The sequence below is a fragment of the Puma concolor genome, chromosome E4, assembly GCF_028749965.1.
Source record: "Puma concolor isolate L17-30 chromosome E4, mPumCon1.1.hap2, whole genome shotgun sequence".
NCBI classification, from domain to species: Eukaryota; Metazoa; Chordata; class Mammalia; order Carnivora; family Felidae; genus Puma; species Puma concolor.
In genome coordinates, this window is record NC_141683.1 from 51,354,453 (window position 1) to 51,371,117 (window position 16,665).

A 16,665-nucleotide genomic window follows, 5' to 3' on the forward strand; every position below is an offset into this window, starting at 1 on the left:
GGCTGACCTGTGGATTCACACTACATGATCCAGCCACTGATCAGTAAATCAAAACTATAGCAGAATTGGGCCTTTTGTCACTTTCCACAGGGTTGGGGGGGGGGGTGACGGGCAGAGGGGTGAGCTGGGACTCAGCTTCCAGCTTCCCTCTGCTTGGGCCCATCTTTGGCTGGTGAACACTGGGCCTGTGCCCAACGACCTGGTAGAGGTGACTAGTTTCCACCCAGGAAAAAAGTGAGCCACGGACCAGCTAGTGAAGAAATCGAGTTACAGGTGTCCAGTTCTGTACTCAGCCTCATCACCTCCCCATCAGAAGCCAAATATAAGAGAGAAATCCTGGAAAACCAGAGGAACAAAGCTGACATCACGCGGCGATGGGTGGGTGGGATGCCAGGGAGGGAGGAGGCAGAGCAGGGCACTTTTGTTTTTTAATTAACGATGGGGAGGATTTGAAGACTTGACAATGGCTTTGCCTGCAAAAATATAATTAGCCAAAGACCATGTGCTGCTGATGTTGGAGGTGGTAGTTGAAGGAAGCCTGCCCTAATGAGGACGTCAGTGCCTCACTCAGAGATTGTCTTCCCAAACCAGGCCTCTTCTCCAGATTCTGTGCTTGATTAGTTCCAGAGAAAAATTGAATTATAATAATTTTTTAAGAGGCAGAAATAAGAGCCACAGTACTTAGCGCATGGCCCAAGAGGAGACTCTTTTGACTGTCAGTCTTCCCTCTCCCTCCCCTCTGTGATATCAGACAAAGCTTGTTGGCAAGAGTGAAGGGCTTGGAAGATATCTTGGCATAGGATACGCTAATTGCGTTTGTACGTCAGCATCTCTGCTGTCCTTAATTCCTTCGCCTGCTCCCTTTGCTACAGTTCTTCAGCTTTAATATGCATCTTACTTGGATGCCAAGATTGAGTCACAGCTGGAGTGTTACAAGAGCTGTGGCCACGAGTGCCCGTTGTTCTCATCAGCCTTGTGGGTGAAGTACGTTACAAGTGAGAGATCCTTTATGAGCAGAAAGCTGTGTGTGAGAGTTTTGCTGACTTCTGTATTTGACTAGCTTTGAATGACTTGCATTGGGAGTGACCGTTATCATCCTTTGAGTTTTAATGCAAGACATGACCTGCAGGGCTTTCTCTTACCTTCTCCAGGTCTGTTGGCCAGCCAACTTGTAGGTGACCTGACTGCGACGCCGCTCCTGGCTTCCTTGAAAGTGTTCAAGTCTGACACTTTCTTCCAAGTCTGTTTTCTACATGTGCTGTTATATTATGGAAAACATCCACTGCTCCTCTTAGGTTTCTGATTCCAGACTAAGGGCTTCAGGTGGCAGAGGGACCTAAGTCTGTGTGCACGTATGGCAGACTGTTCTCAAGGAAATGCTGGAACATCTGTACCTTGCAACCCTTAAGACAGCTGATTTCACTTAGAAAATATCCACCCAAGGGGCGCCTGGGTGGTTCAGTCGGTTAAGTGTCTGACTTTGGCCTAGGTCACAATCTCGCGATTCGTGAGTTCAAGCCCCGCGTCGGGCTCTGTGCTGACAGCTCAGAGCCTGGAGCCTGATTCGGATTCTGTGTCTCCCTCTCTCTCTCTGCCCCTCCCCTGCTCATGCTCTCTCTCTGTCTCTCAAAAATAAATAAATGTTAAAAAAAATTAAAAAGAAAGAAAACATCCACCCAAGAATAGGTATCTCCAATAGATTTCCCTTGCCTGTGTCAGAACGACACAATAGATGATCACAATAGATGATCACAATAGATTTCCCTTGCCTGGTAAATACGGCCACCGTTGGCACAATTAAATTACTGCTTGAAATGATGCATTTGGTTAGCCCTGTGATCAAGCTTAACTGAAGAAGATTGGGGGCATCCAGGACATCTACCACAATGCAGACATTTGGGAATCCTTACTTGTATAATCCTAAGAGTTATGTGTAGGTGCAAGGCCATTCAGGGCTTAATTTAGAAAAGATGGAGGTTAGGGAATTGGGGCCCTGGCCCAGGCCCAGATGGTGGGCCCCTTTCTACTCAGCCAGGTCATAGAACATCATTAAGACCAGTGGTTGAGTCTTGATGTGGCTTTGTACTAACTACCACACGAACCTGAGCAAGTGACTTAACCCCTCTAATCTGTTTTCTCATCTAAGAATGGAAACAGTAATTTCTGCTACTTATATTTATTGGTAGGATTAAATAAAATAATGAATGTAATTCACCGTGTGCTGTGTTTGGCACACGGTAAATACTTTACACATGGTAGTTATTATTCCTTCTTCATTGCTTCGATACCATAGGAATAAGGCAGTGTGTCCATAGAATTACAAAATAAGACAGGAATTTAGTAGGGGGGCGTGGATTAAGCATGTGTAATGGGATTGCTGTAGATGCCGAGAAATGCTTTCATAGTGATTTGTAGCCTTTGAGATCTTCACAAAACTAACCCTCAGCTTGGTAGGTTTGTCACCTCTCCTAGTACGGACACTGCACCATTGGAGATTCCACTGAGAGGAATCTCCTGGGCAGAGCTCCTGAGTATCTGACTAGACCCTAGCACACCAGACCTCACGGCAATTATGATCAAGTTGTACCTTCCTGCGTGGGACAGGAATATGATCAAGGCCCACACCCTATGTGTTGGGTCTTGTACCTAGCCTGTGACTAGCAGGTATCTCTGAAGAGCACAGCCTTTAACGATCCGTCTCAGCTTGTTTTTTGTTTTTTGTTTGTTTGTTTGTTTTCCGGAGAGGAAACAGAGCTTTCAAGTCTTCACTGGTTCAGAAAGTGATACGTACCAAATTCAGGGAAATTTTGCCATCTCGAATCTCTCCACCCTGCTATACCCCACTTTTTTTTTTTTCAGCTGAAGTCATTGGAGTCTTGACAGGTACCTTGCATACGGTCTGCCCTCAGTGACTAGTCATTAATGTTGTTCATTTGCTCGCCCCCAGCTGCTGCCCACAGAGCTATTAGGTCTTTGAGACCTCTCACCTCCCCTTGGGCTGGGCTGCCTGACTTTTGGGAGATGAGAGGAAGAGGGGTTTAACAACTCCATTATGTTTAGAGAGAAAGAGGGTTAAAGTCTAATGGTCATTAGCATATCCTGTGCCAGCTGCCTCTTCTGTTACTTGTTCAATAATTCCCTTAATGTTTGGTCCTAATGGAGCAGATTATTGTTATTATTTTATTTCATCAAGATCACCTACTGCATAAAAACAAAGAGGAAAGGAGGAAAGGAACGTGGCCAAGAATAAGCATTGAGCATTATCCAGCTGGAGATATTTATTTATTGGCTTCATGCTTGGCTTGTGAAGTTTTGAAGGGCTGGTGCACATAGCCCATGGAGGGAGCCTGTCTCACGCAGCTCTGCCCACGGGTTGCTGAGACAGCGACCTGGAGTGCTTTTGCTTCTCTCTGGACCCTTTTATCTCCCAGCCTGCCTCTCGTGCACAGTACACGCATTTGTGCACGTGCACGCACGCACATACCCACATACACGGGTTACATGTGGGGCCAGCCTCTTAACACAACACTGATTGGGGGGTCCCATCCACAGTGTCTGACAAGGCAGCATCACCTCTTAGAATATTGCCCCGTCTACATCTAGAGGGATGGGAGGACCTCGGCTTTGCCCAGTGTCCTGATTCCTCCATGCTCTCCCACTCTGCTGAGATCTAGGCAGGTCTTTGGAGTCAGGGGACCCGTTAGGCTAGCCTTGGACCGGGAACACCCTGCATACAGCAAGCTGCTTCTGCCCCCCCCCCCCCCCCCCCCCCCCCCCCGCCGCTGCCTCACCCGGCTGCACCTGGCTTTGGCATTCTCATTAAGGCAAACAACAGGCGCCTGGTGCCGCTGAAGATCCGAGAGCTCTGAGCTCCTTATGAACAAATGCACTCCTTCGTTTGCTTTGGGACAGCAAAGTTAAGGTTCTGAGGCAAGAAAAAATCCCAAGAACCAAAAAAGCAGCTCTATAAAAAGAACCTGAAAGAGGACAACTTGAAATAGCCCGGGCTGACTCCAGCACGCTAGCCTCCAGCCACTTTCCCTAGAGGGCTTCAGGCTCTCATTAATGAACCTCCTGAAGGCTCATAAAGAAATGGATGACAAACTTCCTGGATTAAAGAAGAACAGTGAGCAAATCTAACCGAATTAAAACTTTGGACCTGGGAAAAGCCAACAAGTAAAAAATAAAAAGCTAGCAAGCTGAGTCTCCTCCGGAGAAGAACTTTATTCACAGTGTCTTCAGATTGGAAGAGCCTTCAGATGTCAACCTGCCTAATCTGGAAGACTCTTAGTCTTAGGGATTGTCTCTTGCTTATGGAAGGCTGTCTGTTTGGTCCCCGTCTCTACCTCCCCAAATGGCGTTTTAATGAGGGAAGGTCTTGGAAGGCCTTCTATTTCTTCCCTTAGCTTTGGGTTCTTGCACCCGGAAGCATGGGGAAGGGGTCCTAAAGCATTTGATAGCAGCCAGCTAACATAGTATCCTGCCCTAGTGAGAGGCTAACCAGGCAGGGCAGCTCTGTCCCCCACGTGGGATGTGCAATTCACGTCAGAAGCCCCAGAGGACATATTGAGGCCTCTTAATTAACGTGGTGGCCCGTGGCAACTGGAAAGCATTTCCACACGATTAAAGACTTCGGAAAACCCCCAAGGGGAGGTAATGTTCCTAATAATTTATAAATTGAACTCACTACTTAATATGCTTAACATGTTTCTCTCGTCTTCCATTTGGGAAAGAGATGGGCAGGGGATAATGGATTTCTGTTCGCCAGCCACCACAGGAAAGAGAATCTTCAAGAAGAACAAACCAAGGGGCTTTCTCTTCTAGTTGAGGTGACTCCTTCTGGCAGTAAATGGATCCTCGAGGTCAAGAACATGTTACCACAATTTTGATGACATCATCTAATTTTCAAAGGCCTTATTGTGCCTTTGGGGCTTCCTATCAGGGGCTCCATTGGGCTAGCTAGGGTTGATAGCCCACCTCTGAAGGATCAGTTCCATTATTGCTGTGGTCTGTAGTTACTGGCTTTCCTGCACAGGAAGAGCTCAAAGACATTTTCTCCACCAGTTTAGAGCTATTTCCAGTTTGACAGGGATCAGTGTTAACAATCAGGAAGTTTTCAAGTTGGAAGAGTCCATTCATTTCTGTCAGTCGCTTCATTTGCTAGATGAAAGCCTGGGGAGGGCGCAGAGGAGTTAACACAGCTTGCCCAGAGCCCTTCTGCTGGTTGGCCCTGCGGTTTTACTGGTGACCTCCGTGTTCTTAGTAAATGAGGTCCAGTTTTGCTCAGAAGCACAGGGTCAGACAAGACCTTGAAAAGTTATCTCTGTACCTCATCTGTTTGCTGCCCCTGGAACATTTGGATCTAGATTCGAGTATGGCCGGCGATGCCATGCAGACTTGCACAGTTTTCTCCTGTTGGTCTGTCTCCTTTGAAAGCCAGAGATAGATGTAAGTGATCACTGTCATATATGAGAGAGGCCCTTTGCCCCAACAACCCTTGGGCATTGTTAGTGGGAGAAAATAAGAGACATGGACCACCAAACTTGTCTATTTCATTTTGATTTTCTAACCACCATTTAATTCCTTTAGGAATATAATTTGAATTCCGTGTGTCCAGTTGCCTTGAGGGACAATTAATTATGTCTCAGACTCACTCTTCTGGTTACTCCTAGGGTGAAACGGAGCTTTGAAATGTGAGTTGATTGATTGGCTGCAGTCCCTTGACAGATGGTAGCTGGACACATAATCTCAGCTTTTCCATTTCTCTGCCAAGGGTTCACAAAACCCAAGTGACTCCTAAACTTTAGTGACATTTGATAGATGGAGATTCTTTATTCTGGGATTTACTGATCATATGACATTGATACCAGATAAGGGAAGGACTCCACTGGCCCCTGACGTGTTCCCTAGGGCACTACCTCCAGTCCGAGATATCTTTACCTACCCCAGTTTCTTCTGTTATGAGGAGCAGTGACATTTCCCAGCCCTGGTGAGCTGTTCTCATCTTCCTTTTGTGCCTGAGTTTACCTTTAAAAGCCAAATTATAGGGACTGTTTCCTCTAACTTGAATGTGAAGCCCACGAGCTCAGGAACTATACCTGTATTTTTCACTGCAGTATCTCCATCCCTGTGACCAGTAGACAAATGCCTTGCTGAAGTAAGTAAAAACTTGTTGAATGATTGAGTAATGAAATGAATGGATGAGTTACATAGCAATTGTATAAAGCTTTGCTTGCAAGCACATAGAAGATGTCTATATTGAAATACATGCACAGTTGACCTCTCCTCCCTCCCTCCCTCCCTCCCTCCCTCCCTCCCTCCCTCCCTCCCTCCCTTTCTTCCTTCTTTAGTTATTGAACACCTTTGTGCCATGCACTGTGCTTGGCCCCAGAGCTTAGTGGCCCCTGCTCATGAAGTCTGTACTCCAGTAGATGAACTGGACAGGAAAACCAAAGGAAAGATGCTTGTGGTCGGAGTTATGTGGAGGCTTCCGTGGGCAGTTTAGTGAGACTAGGGAAGAATCGGCTGAGGCTGTGTCACTGAAATGACTTGGAAGGGCAAGTAGGAGTGAGCTCAGGGTGGGAGGTGCGACGTAGACCCAGGATGAACACACAGGTCAGATAATGAGAGAGTCTGGGGTTAGCCTGCATGATTGGGATGAGCATAAACGGAGATCTGCCTAGAACGTTCTGTCCCTGGGCAATCATCATCAGTGTTATGTACAACGTTGTTACACAAAGGTTTCAAAATCTGTAAGGGATCTGACCAACATCATACTGTTCTCTCAGGTAAGTGCTGAAAAATGTCAGTGTCATAATAAAATAAAAGCTGGTTTCATTTTTTTGATCTCTATTAAAGCCAGGAGAAATGATTTATTGATTTCTAAAGAAAACATATTTTTAAATGCCACTGTTTTTGCATGCAGCTTGTTAACGGATGTGGAGTTCTCATCTACCCCAAACATGCTTCTAGTTATAAAATGTTAATAGTTTTGAGAAAAATCAATAGAATAATCAGAAAACTCATGAAAAGATGAATAAAGAGCAAAACAGTTTCATATCTTGCAGTAATTGTTATTTTTTCTCGAATGTTCAGAGTTTGCAACTTGTTACCTGTCATTGGGTCCAGATGTACCTTAATGCTTTTGCCTTGTTTTGCTTCGTTTTGCATACCGTGAAAATTGAAGCTAACACACATAAATGAAGAATACCCTCTGAGCACAGCTAAGGTGATACAGAAATGCAAAGCCAGGAGCTCATGTGTGAATTCCTGCATGCTTTCTGTAAAGCCTCGTGTGATGACGTCGCCATTATGACGTCTTGTCTGGGATCAAATGGATGGAGGAAGTTTGTTCCTCCCACTGAATTTTATCATCAGACAAGATGTGTGCAGCTTGCCTTTCCCTTTTTGACTTGGTTACCAGGAAGCTCCTCGCTGTAGCTCCTGGTTCGGGCACTCTTTCCATTTCATCTGCCACCTCTTTGTTCTGTTAGATCCCTTGAAAGAAAAATTTTAGAGCAGCTCCGACTTAAATCGAAAATGCTTAAAATTCTCTGTGGAAATTGGTTGAAAATAATGCTAAAAGCAAAAACTATGGTTTATCACAGGAATGCAAAAACGATCGAACGTGAGCACTGGATTTCCATGTCATCACTGTAGAAGGAAAGTTATCAAGGTGGCTATATCCGTGGCTTCTCCTAGTATAGTGGAGGGTCTCTACATTTTTCCCTACCCAGGACCTTCTTACTGGATAGAGCAGATAAGCAGTTCAGAGGAATTTGTGTATAGTGACTTTACAAATTATTATTATGACAAAATGTTTTTATTATATATTCATAGCATATAACATTATTTTTGTGATTATTTATGTATGAATCCACGATTAGTAAGTCCTTGCTAAGGCTTGTGACATCTGCCACCAATTTGGGTTGTAGAAGCAGAGAAACCTTACCACAACTTGAATACCTACGTCGACAGTCCCTTTTCTTGTCTATGCCGAGCCTCACCTAGTGGCTGGCGCCCATTACTAATAACCGATTAAGAAAAACCCAAGGTTGTTAGGATCACTGACTCTAAGCAGGGGAAGCATTTCAATAAAGCAAGGTTAGATATGCTAATTACACTGGCTTAGCCAATCAGAAACTTGTGTTCTAGCTCCCTATAAGTTATTATTTAAAATAAATAAATACTACTTGGCAGTGAGAAAGAATGAAATCCTGCCGTGTGCAGCAACGTGCATGGAACTGGAGGGTATTATGCTAAACGAAGTAAGTCAGAGAAAGGCAGATATCATGCTTGCCTCATATGTGGAACTTGAGAAACTTACCAGAAGACCGTGGGGGAAAGGAAGGGAAAAAAAATAGTTACAAACAGAGAGGGAGGAAGGCAAACCATAAGAGACTCTTACATACAGAGAACAAACTGAAGGTTGATGGGGGGAAGGTTGATGGGGTGGGGGGGAGAGGGGGAAAATGGGTGATGGGCATTGAGGAGGGCACTTGAGCACTGGGTGTTGTATGTAAGCGAATCATGGGAATCTACCCCCAAAACCAAGAGCACACTGTATACATTGTATGTTAGCCAACTTGACAGTAAATTGTATTTAAAAAATAAAAATAAATAAAAAATACTTAAAAAATAAAAAAAGTGTATGCATTATATTTAATTAAATAAATAAGTAAATATAAAATATTCCAAATGGAGTGTCTAGAGCCACACCTGGTAAAAGGAATGTTATTTATTTATTTATTTTTATTTTAGAGACAAAATGTGAGCGGGGGAGAGGGGCAGAGGGAGAGAGAGAGAGAAAGAGAGAATCTCAAGCAGGCTCCATGCACAGCCCCGACACGGGGCTCGATCTCACGACCCTGGGATCATAACCTCAGCCACAGTCAGGAGTCAGAAGCTCAACCAACTGAGCCACCCGGGTGCCCCTAGGGAATTTTAGATGAACCTAACAGAGCGGTGCCATGAGAAAGGATCAGGTCTAGAACCACTTTGGAGCTGTCGGGTTTTATAGCTTCTCTGGGCATTAGTTTCTTCATCAGAAAAGGAGGAGCTGAACCTAGAGGTTTTCAGTGGGTCTCACAGTTGAAAGAGAAAACAAATTCTTCGTGGAAATTTAACTAAATTGAGACCTAATGATATCCTCCAGGCTTGTGGTGATGTGTGAGGCGCGCTTTCTTATTTTCGCACAGAACTCTTGAAACGTGAGGGTTGGGTTAATTAATTAATTAATCTTGGGTTTGGACGCTTAGTGGGCGCCCCGTGAAAGGTCCTTTGTTTAGGACGATGCCTCTTTGGACCCGCTGTCAGCTACATGTGCACTTTGAATAGTTTCTGTGTTTTGTTCGAGAAGGGAGGGTAGATCTAAGTTGGATTATCCACACTCCCCCCCCACCCCACCCGCTTACGATTTGTGAGACAGAAGCCAGGGTGTGTGTGTTTCCAGTGAGCAACCCCGTACAGCATCACTGGAGCCTGGTGGTTAAGAACAGAGGCTCTGCCATGGGAGGGGAGGCCTTTGGTTCCCATTCCAGAACTGTTTCTTTGCTGTGTGCCCTTGGACAAGTTACTTAACCTCTGTGCCTTAGGCTTTTCAGATGTAAAATGGAGAAATAGTTGACCTGCCTCCAGCAGCAGTTAGAAGTCAGAGCATTTAGAACAAACGTCTGATACACGGGGACAGCCCCAGGATGGACAACTGTTCTTGCTTGATTACTGCATAATACGGGGGATGAACCTTCGGCCTGCCTCCGATCAAAACCGGGAGAAACTGAGGGGAAGCACGGAGGGGCCCCCCGAATACCTCAATGTGAGCGGGAAAGGTGGTGTTTCAGCCCTTCCTGGGAGATTGATGTTTATATTGCTCTCACGGCTCTTTAGGGAATAAAATTACCTCTCGTTTTCACTAGCCTAATTCAATGTCTGACAACTCCTCTCACTCGGGAAGTTATTCTTTCTGTGTGGCTTAATTGCCCATTGTTGCGGTTTCAATTTGGGGTGAAGGAAAGGATGGCGGGTCTGACTCCCAGATAAAGGGCCTGCTGAAAAAACTAGCGGGTGGGACTCCAGCAAATGGGGGGCAGGCTCTGGTTTGTTTGCGGCCCCCTGGGCGTGCTGCTCCCCTGGGCGTGCCGCCCCCCGGATGTGTCTGCAGGGCTGGCGGGCTGCAGGGAGGTGGCGGTCAGCCAGGACCCAGAATACTTGTGTCAGGACCCCCACCCACGCAGCAGCCCAGGCAGCTTCATATTTACGCTTCCTGTGTACTTGCCTGAGAGATTTCACCAGGAGAAAGGGTTCCAACAGAGAAAAGAAAAGTCTGAAGAACCTGGCGGCCAGTGTCTGTCCCCAACAAGCCACCTGACGTGACTTGTCTGTCACCTGGCAGCTGACTCTGTTGCTTCCTGTGTCAGCTGCTCTGTGCCTGAGCACACGGTGTGTGTACGCACGGGGACGTGTGCTCCTTTGCTCCAGGTGATGGTCAGGGAGGGAGGGTAAATGGGAAGATGTATGGGGAGAGGAACTTTATAAATTCAAGATAGAGTTATCACGAGACTGGAAAAGGCTCCTGTTGGTGCGTTTGAAAGAATGATCTTGACCCAGCCTGGGGTAGGTGGGCCACTGGGAATTAATAGAGGGTTTTCATCTCTAGCCTATGTGACGGGGTGGCAGTGACCGAAGCCCGAGTCGAGGGCAGAGCCATCTGGCACGCCCCCCACCTAGTGAAATAGGTTTGGAGGGATATTGACCAAAATCAAGGGACTGAATACAGATCGTGCACGGGAAGGTTTATGCGCGCCGAGCCCTGGGGAACAGTGGGTTTCCTCCAAACCCTGCCCCCGTGGATGTCGACGTCAGGTGTTCTTTGTCGCCGAGTATGGCGTGTTGGCCACTGCTAGACAACCGAGTGGAGTCCTGGTGTTTAAGGAGAGGCCTCAGAGGATGGGCTGGGAGCATAAGAAGGTTCCGAAGGAAACGCCTTTGCGAGCCTGGCCCTAGGACACGGGTCTCGGTCCCTCCCTCGAACTGTAGAAGAATGAGCGATCACTCAAGGCCGCGTGTGTGGGAGCAAGCTGTCCCCTAAAGCCTTAGGGATCCAAAAAGTCACGTGCAAATGGTGAGGGTCCTCCGCACGCTTGCTTGTGCATGCCTAAGGGACATAAACGTAGCTTTGGATTGGTCGATGGCCTTCCCCTACTCCAATGGAAACATTTCAGGTTAGGCTGAGGATAGCCCGGATGTCGCCGGAGTTAGGACCTATACATGGCTGATTTTAAGATGCGAGACAGGAAGAAATGAGATGCCATCCTGCTGCTAAAAGTTGGCTGGAAACCAGCTTTATGTGTAACAGATTTGCCTTAACAAACTAACCCCCTCCCCTGTTTCTACAGCTGAAGTGATACACACACACACACATCGAAAGACTTCTCTTTCAAATTGTTTGCTAAGCCAGAAGCAACTGTGGATCACTTAAATGAAGCACCGGTCATCGCAATCCCATTTTTCTCCATTTTCCTTAAGCACCCATCACGGCAGACTGTCCCTGTGCCCCTGAGCGAGGCTCAACTCTAAGTGCCTCCTGCATCTGAATGAATAAAGGAGTGAGTGAGTGAGTGAGTGATGGACGGTGGTAGGGCGAGGGCCGGTGCCTCTCCGCGGGACGAGCTCGCCCATCTTCCCACGTCTGTCTGCTGTCTCTTCCCAGGGTGGCATGATCGCTCTCCTGCTGTCCATCTTGTGCCTGGTGATGATCCTGTACACTCGTCGACGCTGGTGTAAACGCCGCCGGGTGCCCCAGCCCCAGAAGAGTGCCAGCGCTGAGGCAGCCAACGAGATTCACTACATTCCCTCCGTGCTGATCGGCGGGCATGGGCGGGAGAGCCTGCGCAATGCCCGCGTGCAGGGCCACAACTCCAGCGGCACCCTGAGCATCCGGGAGACACCCATCCTGGACGGTTATGAGTACGACATCACGGACTTGCGCCACCACCTGCAGAGGGAGTGCATGAACGGAGGGGAGGACTTTGCCAGCCAGGTCACCCGCACCCTGGACTCCCTGCAGGGCTGCAACGAGAAGGCGGGGATGGACCTCACACCAGGTGGGCCAGTGGGTCCTCGTCCCGGGGAGCTCGCGAGTGAGCCGGGAACAGCAGTTTTCCAATCTTGGGGGCTGGTTGTCGTCCATAATGGCAGACGTGTGCCCCTTTCCCGGGGGGGGGGGGGGGGCGGGGCAAGAAGAGCCAGCTTTTCTGTGAGACGATGGGAGCTGTTTTCTAATGTGGGGAATCAGAAGAACAAGTATAAACTGAATCCCCCTCCACTTCCGCTTGGCATTGGGAGCACAGCTACCTTTACATCCAACAGAAGAGTGGGTCTAGATAGAGCCCTTTTCATATCTGATAGAGCAGCCCCCAGGGGAGGAAGAAGCTAGGGAAGAAAGATCAACGTGTGTGTGTGACAGTTTTGTATGTGGCACGTTTGCTTCGGCAATTTATTTTTCCACGGAGGTGGAAGGGACAGGGGTCTCTGTACTTTTCTGTGACTCTCGAGACTTTGCCTGGGGTGGGGGTGGTGAGATGTGTTGTCTTGCCCATGGCTCTGTGGTCTTTACAAGGGTCTTCAGATAAGATGCAGTCAAGCTGTCCGACCTTAGGTGCCTTGGGTTTCTACGAGACGCTGGGTGGAAAGGACTTGGACCTGATCAGGCTGAACCAAATCGGGGTCAACAAGGTGCAGGGAGGAAACAACTGTACTTTTCCTTGACGGTAGCTCTCCCGTCTCTCTCTTAAACTTCCATAAGTAACCCACGCCTCATAGATAAAACCCCAAGACCGTGATCCCTCAAAAATTGGCTCAGTTATCTTTTTTTTTTTTTTTTAATTTTTTTTTCAACGTTTATTTATTTTGGGGACAGAGAGAGACAGAGCATGAACGGGGGAGGGGCAGAGAGAGAGGGAGACACAGAATCGGAAACAGGCTCCAGGCTCTGAGCCATCAGCCCAGAGCCTGACGCGGGGCTCAAACTCACGGACCGCGAGATCGTGACCTGGCTGAAGTCGGACGCTTAACCGACTGCGCCACCAAGGCGCCCCTCAGTTATCTTTAAAGAAGACGTTTTTGGTCCTGAAAATTGCTTAAGATACATGGACTTTCAGGGGGGCTTGAAGAGAGGGAAATCACATCATAAAAGTTTCCATTGTGCTTGGTATCTAGAAGAGATCCTCCTGTATGAATAGCCACTTCTAAATAAGATTTAAAGTCAGGGAACTCCTTGAGGATAGGAGACATGTCGTCAATGTCTCACGTCCCCCATAGCACCTGGCATGGTGCTGAGCCCCAGGTAGCCACGTGTGACTCAGGGGTTACAAACCCCAGTGCATTCAGGAAGCGGCAGTTAGCCCAAACATGTGCAGTAGTTAGGTGTCAGACAATAGGGAAAGGTGTAGACTGGGGTGGAGGAGCGAGGGGGTGTGTTCCGCCTGATTGCCCTCAAATTCGGCTTCTTTTAAAACTCTGTGTCGACCAAAAGAAAGGAATCCGCAGCCTGTATCTAGCCAGAGGGCCACAGGTGGTGACCGTAATCGATAGCAGAATCAGTTGACTTGGATTTTCAGTTGTAATCATTCTTTTTCTCCCCTCTCTCAGTTTCGTCGGCCTCCAGAAATCAGAGAGGAGTGTTTCAGTCTCTGACAATCTCTCCCTTTAAAGGTTCCTTATCTCAATTCTGTGAAACTCCGTTTACTTGGTTCATGCAGATTTCGTGGCTCTCGCTTCCTTTTGGCCTTTTCTCTGAAAGATTTTGCCTTGACTCTCCCTTACGCAGGAAGCGACAATGCCAAGCTGTCGCTGATGAATAAGTACAAAGATAACATCATCGCCACCAGCCCCGTGGATTCCAATCACCAGCAGGCCACCCTGCTCTCGCACACCTCCAGTAGCCAGAGAAAGCGGATCAACAACAAGGCAAGAGGTATCAGTGTCTCATGTTAGGGCTTGGAGGTGGATTATGCGTAGAGGCCGAACCATTAATATCCTGGAGCCCCCACTCTCAGGCACGGCTGGGTGGGGGGGGGGGGTGTGTTTTTGGCCCAGTCTTTCTGGAGGCCTGTTAAGTGTTACTTACCCAAAAAATATATCAACCCTTTGACCAAGTGATTTCATAAACAAGAATTTATCCTCAGGAAATAATTGGACAAGTGCGCAAAGATGTGTGTAAAAGGCTGTTCATCACCACATTGTTTAAAAGAGCGAAAAATTGGAAATAGCTTAAGTGTCCATCAATAGGGAATCCGTTAACTACCTGCACATCTGTCTGCTGTCCAGCGGCTTGCCATGCAGCCATTTAAGATGATAATATAGATCCATATTTGTTAATATGGAAAGTTGCCCGCCCATTTATTAAATGGAAAAAAAACCCGAGGCTATAAAATTGAAGGTACAGCAAAATGCCATTTTTAAGGGGACATTAAGAAACCTTTATCTGTTTCTGTATCAGAAAAAGAGAGCATACACGTCGAATGTTAACAGTTTTTCTCTGATTGCCAGGGTTTAGAGGACACTGGTTTGTTCCCTTTACACAGTTCTATGTATTTTATTACTTCCTCTTTTTCACGTGGAATGTATATTAACCCTAGAAAAAAAAAGCAAAAACAGAATGTCTTCGCTTTTGAGGAGGGCAGTTTCCCTTCCTTCCTTTCCCAGCCTCCATCCATGAAGGTCCTCCCTGGCAGTGCGGCTCTCTGTCCCTCCTTGCGGGGAGCACGGGCAGGGCGGAGAAGGTGCTAGTGAGTGCCGTCGCGAAAAGGTCCACTTCTCCAATAAATCAGTATATCAGGAAGCTCCAGTGTCCGTGGCTACCCCTCCCAGATTGTCAGTCAACCCGCTCTTGTTTCTATCGATTTTTCTCTCGAGCTTGCCCAGTGATTGGGTGTCATGAAGGAAAAACTGAAGATGTCGACTTTGCTGTGCTGCTTTTCATTACAGCTGGTTCCGCCTTCCTGAACCCTGAAGGAGACTCTGGCACAGAGACAGAAAACGACCCCCAGCTGACTTTCTACACCGACCCCTCCAGGAGCCGGAGGCGCAGCAGAGGTGGGAAGGATGGAGGGGCACAGCGGGTGACGGGGCACTGGGGAGAGGAGGCAGGTTGCTGCAGAGGTTCTGGGTCGGGTTGGGGGCCGTGTGCACCAAGGCCAGTTTCTGCAGGAAGCGTTCTTGGATCACGACCGGTGTTTCCTCCTAAGGAAGAAAGAAGAGCCTAGAGTGGAAAATTTCGGAGAATCATCTCTCCCAGATAATGGCACTCTCAAACAAGTTTTGAAGTTGTTTGAAAGGCTATTTCTTGGTCAGAAGACTCTCAATTCCTTCTGGAAGCCTCAGGAGTCCTCTTTTGGTGTTTAGACACAGGAAATAAAGTTGATAAAGTGCATTTTATGTGAAAAAGCGGACAGTGCGTGTACTCGTGCTTACCCAGCCACACCGGCCTGGGGACTGGGCGAGGCGGCGGCTGTGGGATGGCGTGCTTGAGGAATGATCTGTGGCCTGACATACGTGTGTTGTGGGATTTGACCTTTTATCCTCTATCTGGAAGAACCGCAGGACCCCCAAGCCTCCCAGGTCGCCTCCTCTCTCCCGACAGGGCCCCGGTTATTTCCTTCACTCCCCTCACCACTGACAGAGTTGTTACTTCGCACAGCCGGTATCTGTTCCAGGCCACCCGATGTTCAAGTATGGCTGTTATAGATACTTCGTAGATATCGCCACCGCCTATATGCCCTTGCTGGTACCACTGTTGTCACCGAGGGAGGTCTGGGTTCCACAGGCTTCACCATTGACTTGTTGTGGGATGTTGGATAAGGACAACAACTTCTCTGAGCCTCCCGTTTCCCCACACGTTAAGCGTGTTTAACAATGCATCATGCACAGGGCTACTGTCGGGATTAAATTGTATTAAAATGTGCCCTTTTTGGTGACCGCCAGAGCGCTATGCAGTCCCATTGATGTGGCTTCTAGACCTCTCCACGGTGTAGTTTCAGGCTTGTACAGCACCCCATCTTAAAGAATCTTGGACAGGGGCCCCTTGGGATACAGTGGAAGATATTTGAGTGGCATCCCTCCTGTTATGCTCCATAGCATTTCCCCCGACCAATGATCGACCAATGCCCCCCAAAAGACATTCTCATTTGGCTCTCTCCTACCTCCACTTGAGTTTCCTCCATGCTGAGAGCCTTCTCCCCAGGGATTGGAAGCAGCCCTTTTAATTCCTCATTTCCAGTTTCTGTAAGCTTTGCTAATATCGGGACAAAAATCCTTCCCACCATTTTTCACAAGAGATGAGTGGGGCTCTGGGCCTAACGTCTGATGCCCCAGTATCCCTGAGGGTGAGAATGTGGATCCCTTGATCCTCTTTACATATTTATACACAGCAGATAGTCAACCTAGGCCCATCCAACCCAGAGCAGGGTGTGTTCTTCTTTAAGAAAATCCCGTTTTAGGAAAATCCGTAGTAATGAATTCGAATGAGTTTCTTTGCAGCATAAAACTGTTCCTTTAAAATACCGAGCTCTCCGAGTACATCAACTGTTTATTGCTATTAACTAGACTGTAAGCTTCTTAGGGATGGGCATGTCTAATTTATTTTTCCAAAGTGCCTTGTGAAGGATT

General features: G+C 47.6%; 1 protein-coding gene across 5 annotated transcripts in view; it reads left to right on the plus strand.

Annotated features, from left to right (window-relative positions):
• Positions 1-16,665, plus strand: part of ASTN1 (astrotactin 1) — a 300,263-nt gene that overhangs the window by 133,379 nt on the left and 150,219 nt on the right. For all 5 annotated transcript variants that reach the window (XM_086693494.1, XM_025920974.2, XM_086693496.1 and 2 more), the window contains exons 3-5: positions 11,708-12,101; positions 13,826-13,972; positions 14,986-15,093. In XM_086693494.1, coding sequence (XP_086549620.1) covers positions 11,708-12,101; positions 13,826-13,972; positions 14,986-15,093 — 649 coding nt within the window. The remainder of the gene's footprint in view (positions 1-11,707; positions 12,102-13,825; positions 13,973-14,985; positions 15,094-16,665) is intronic.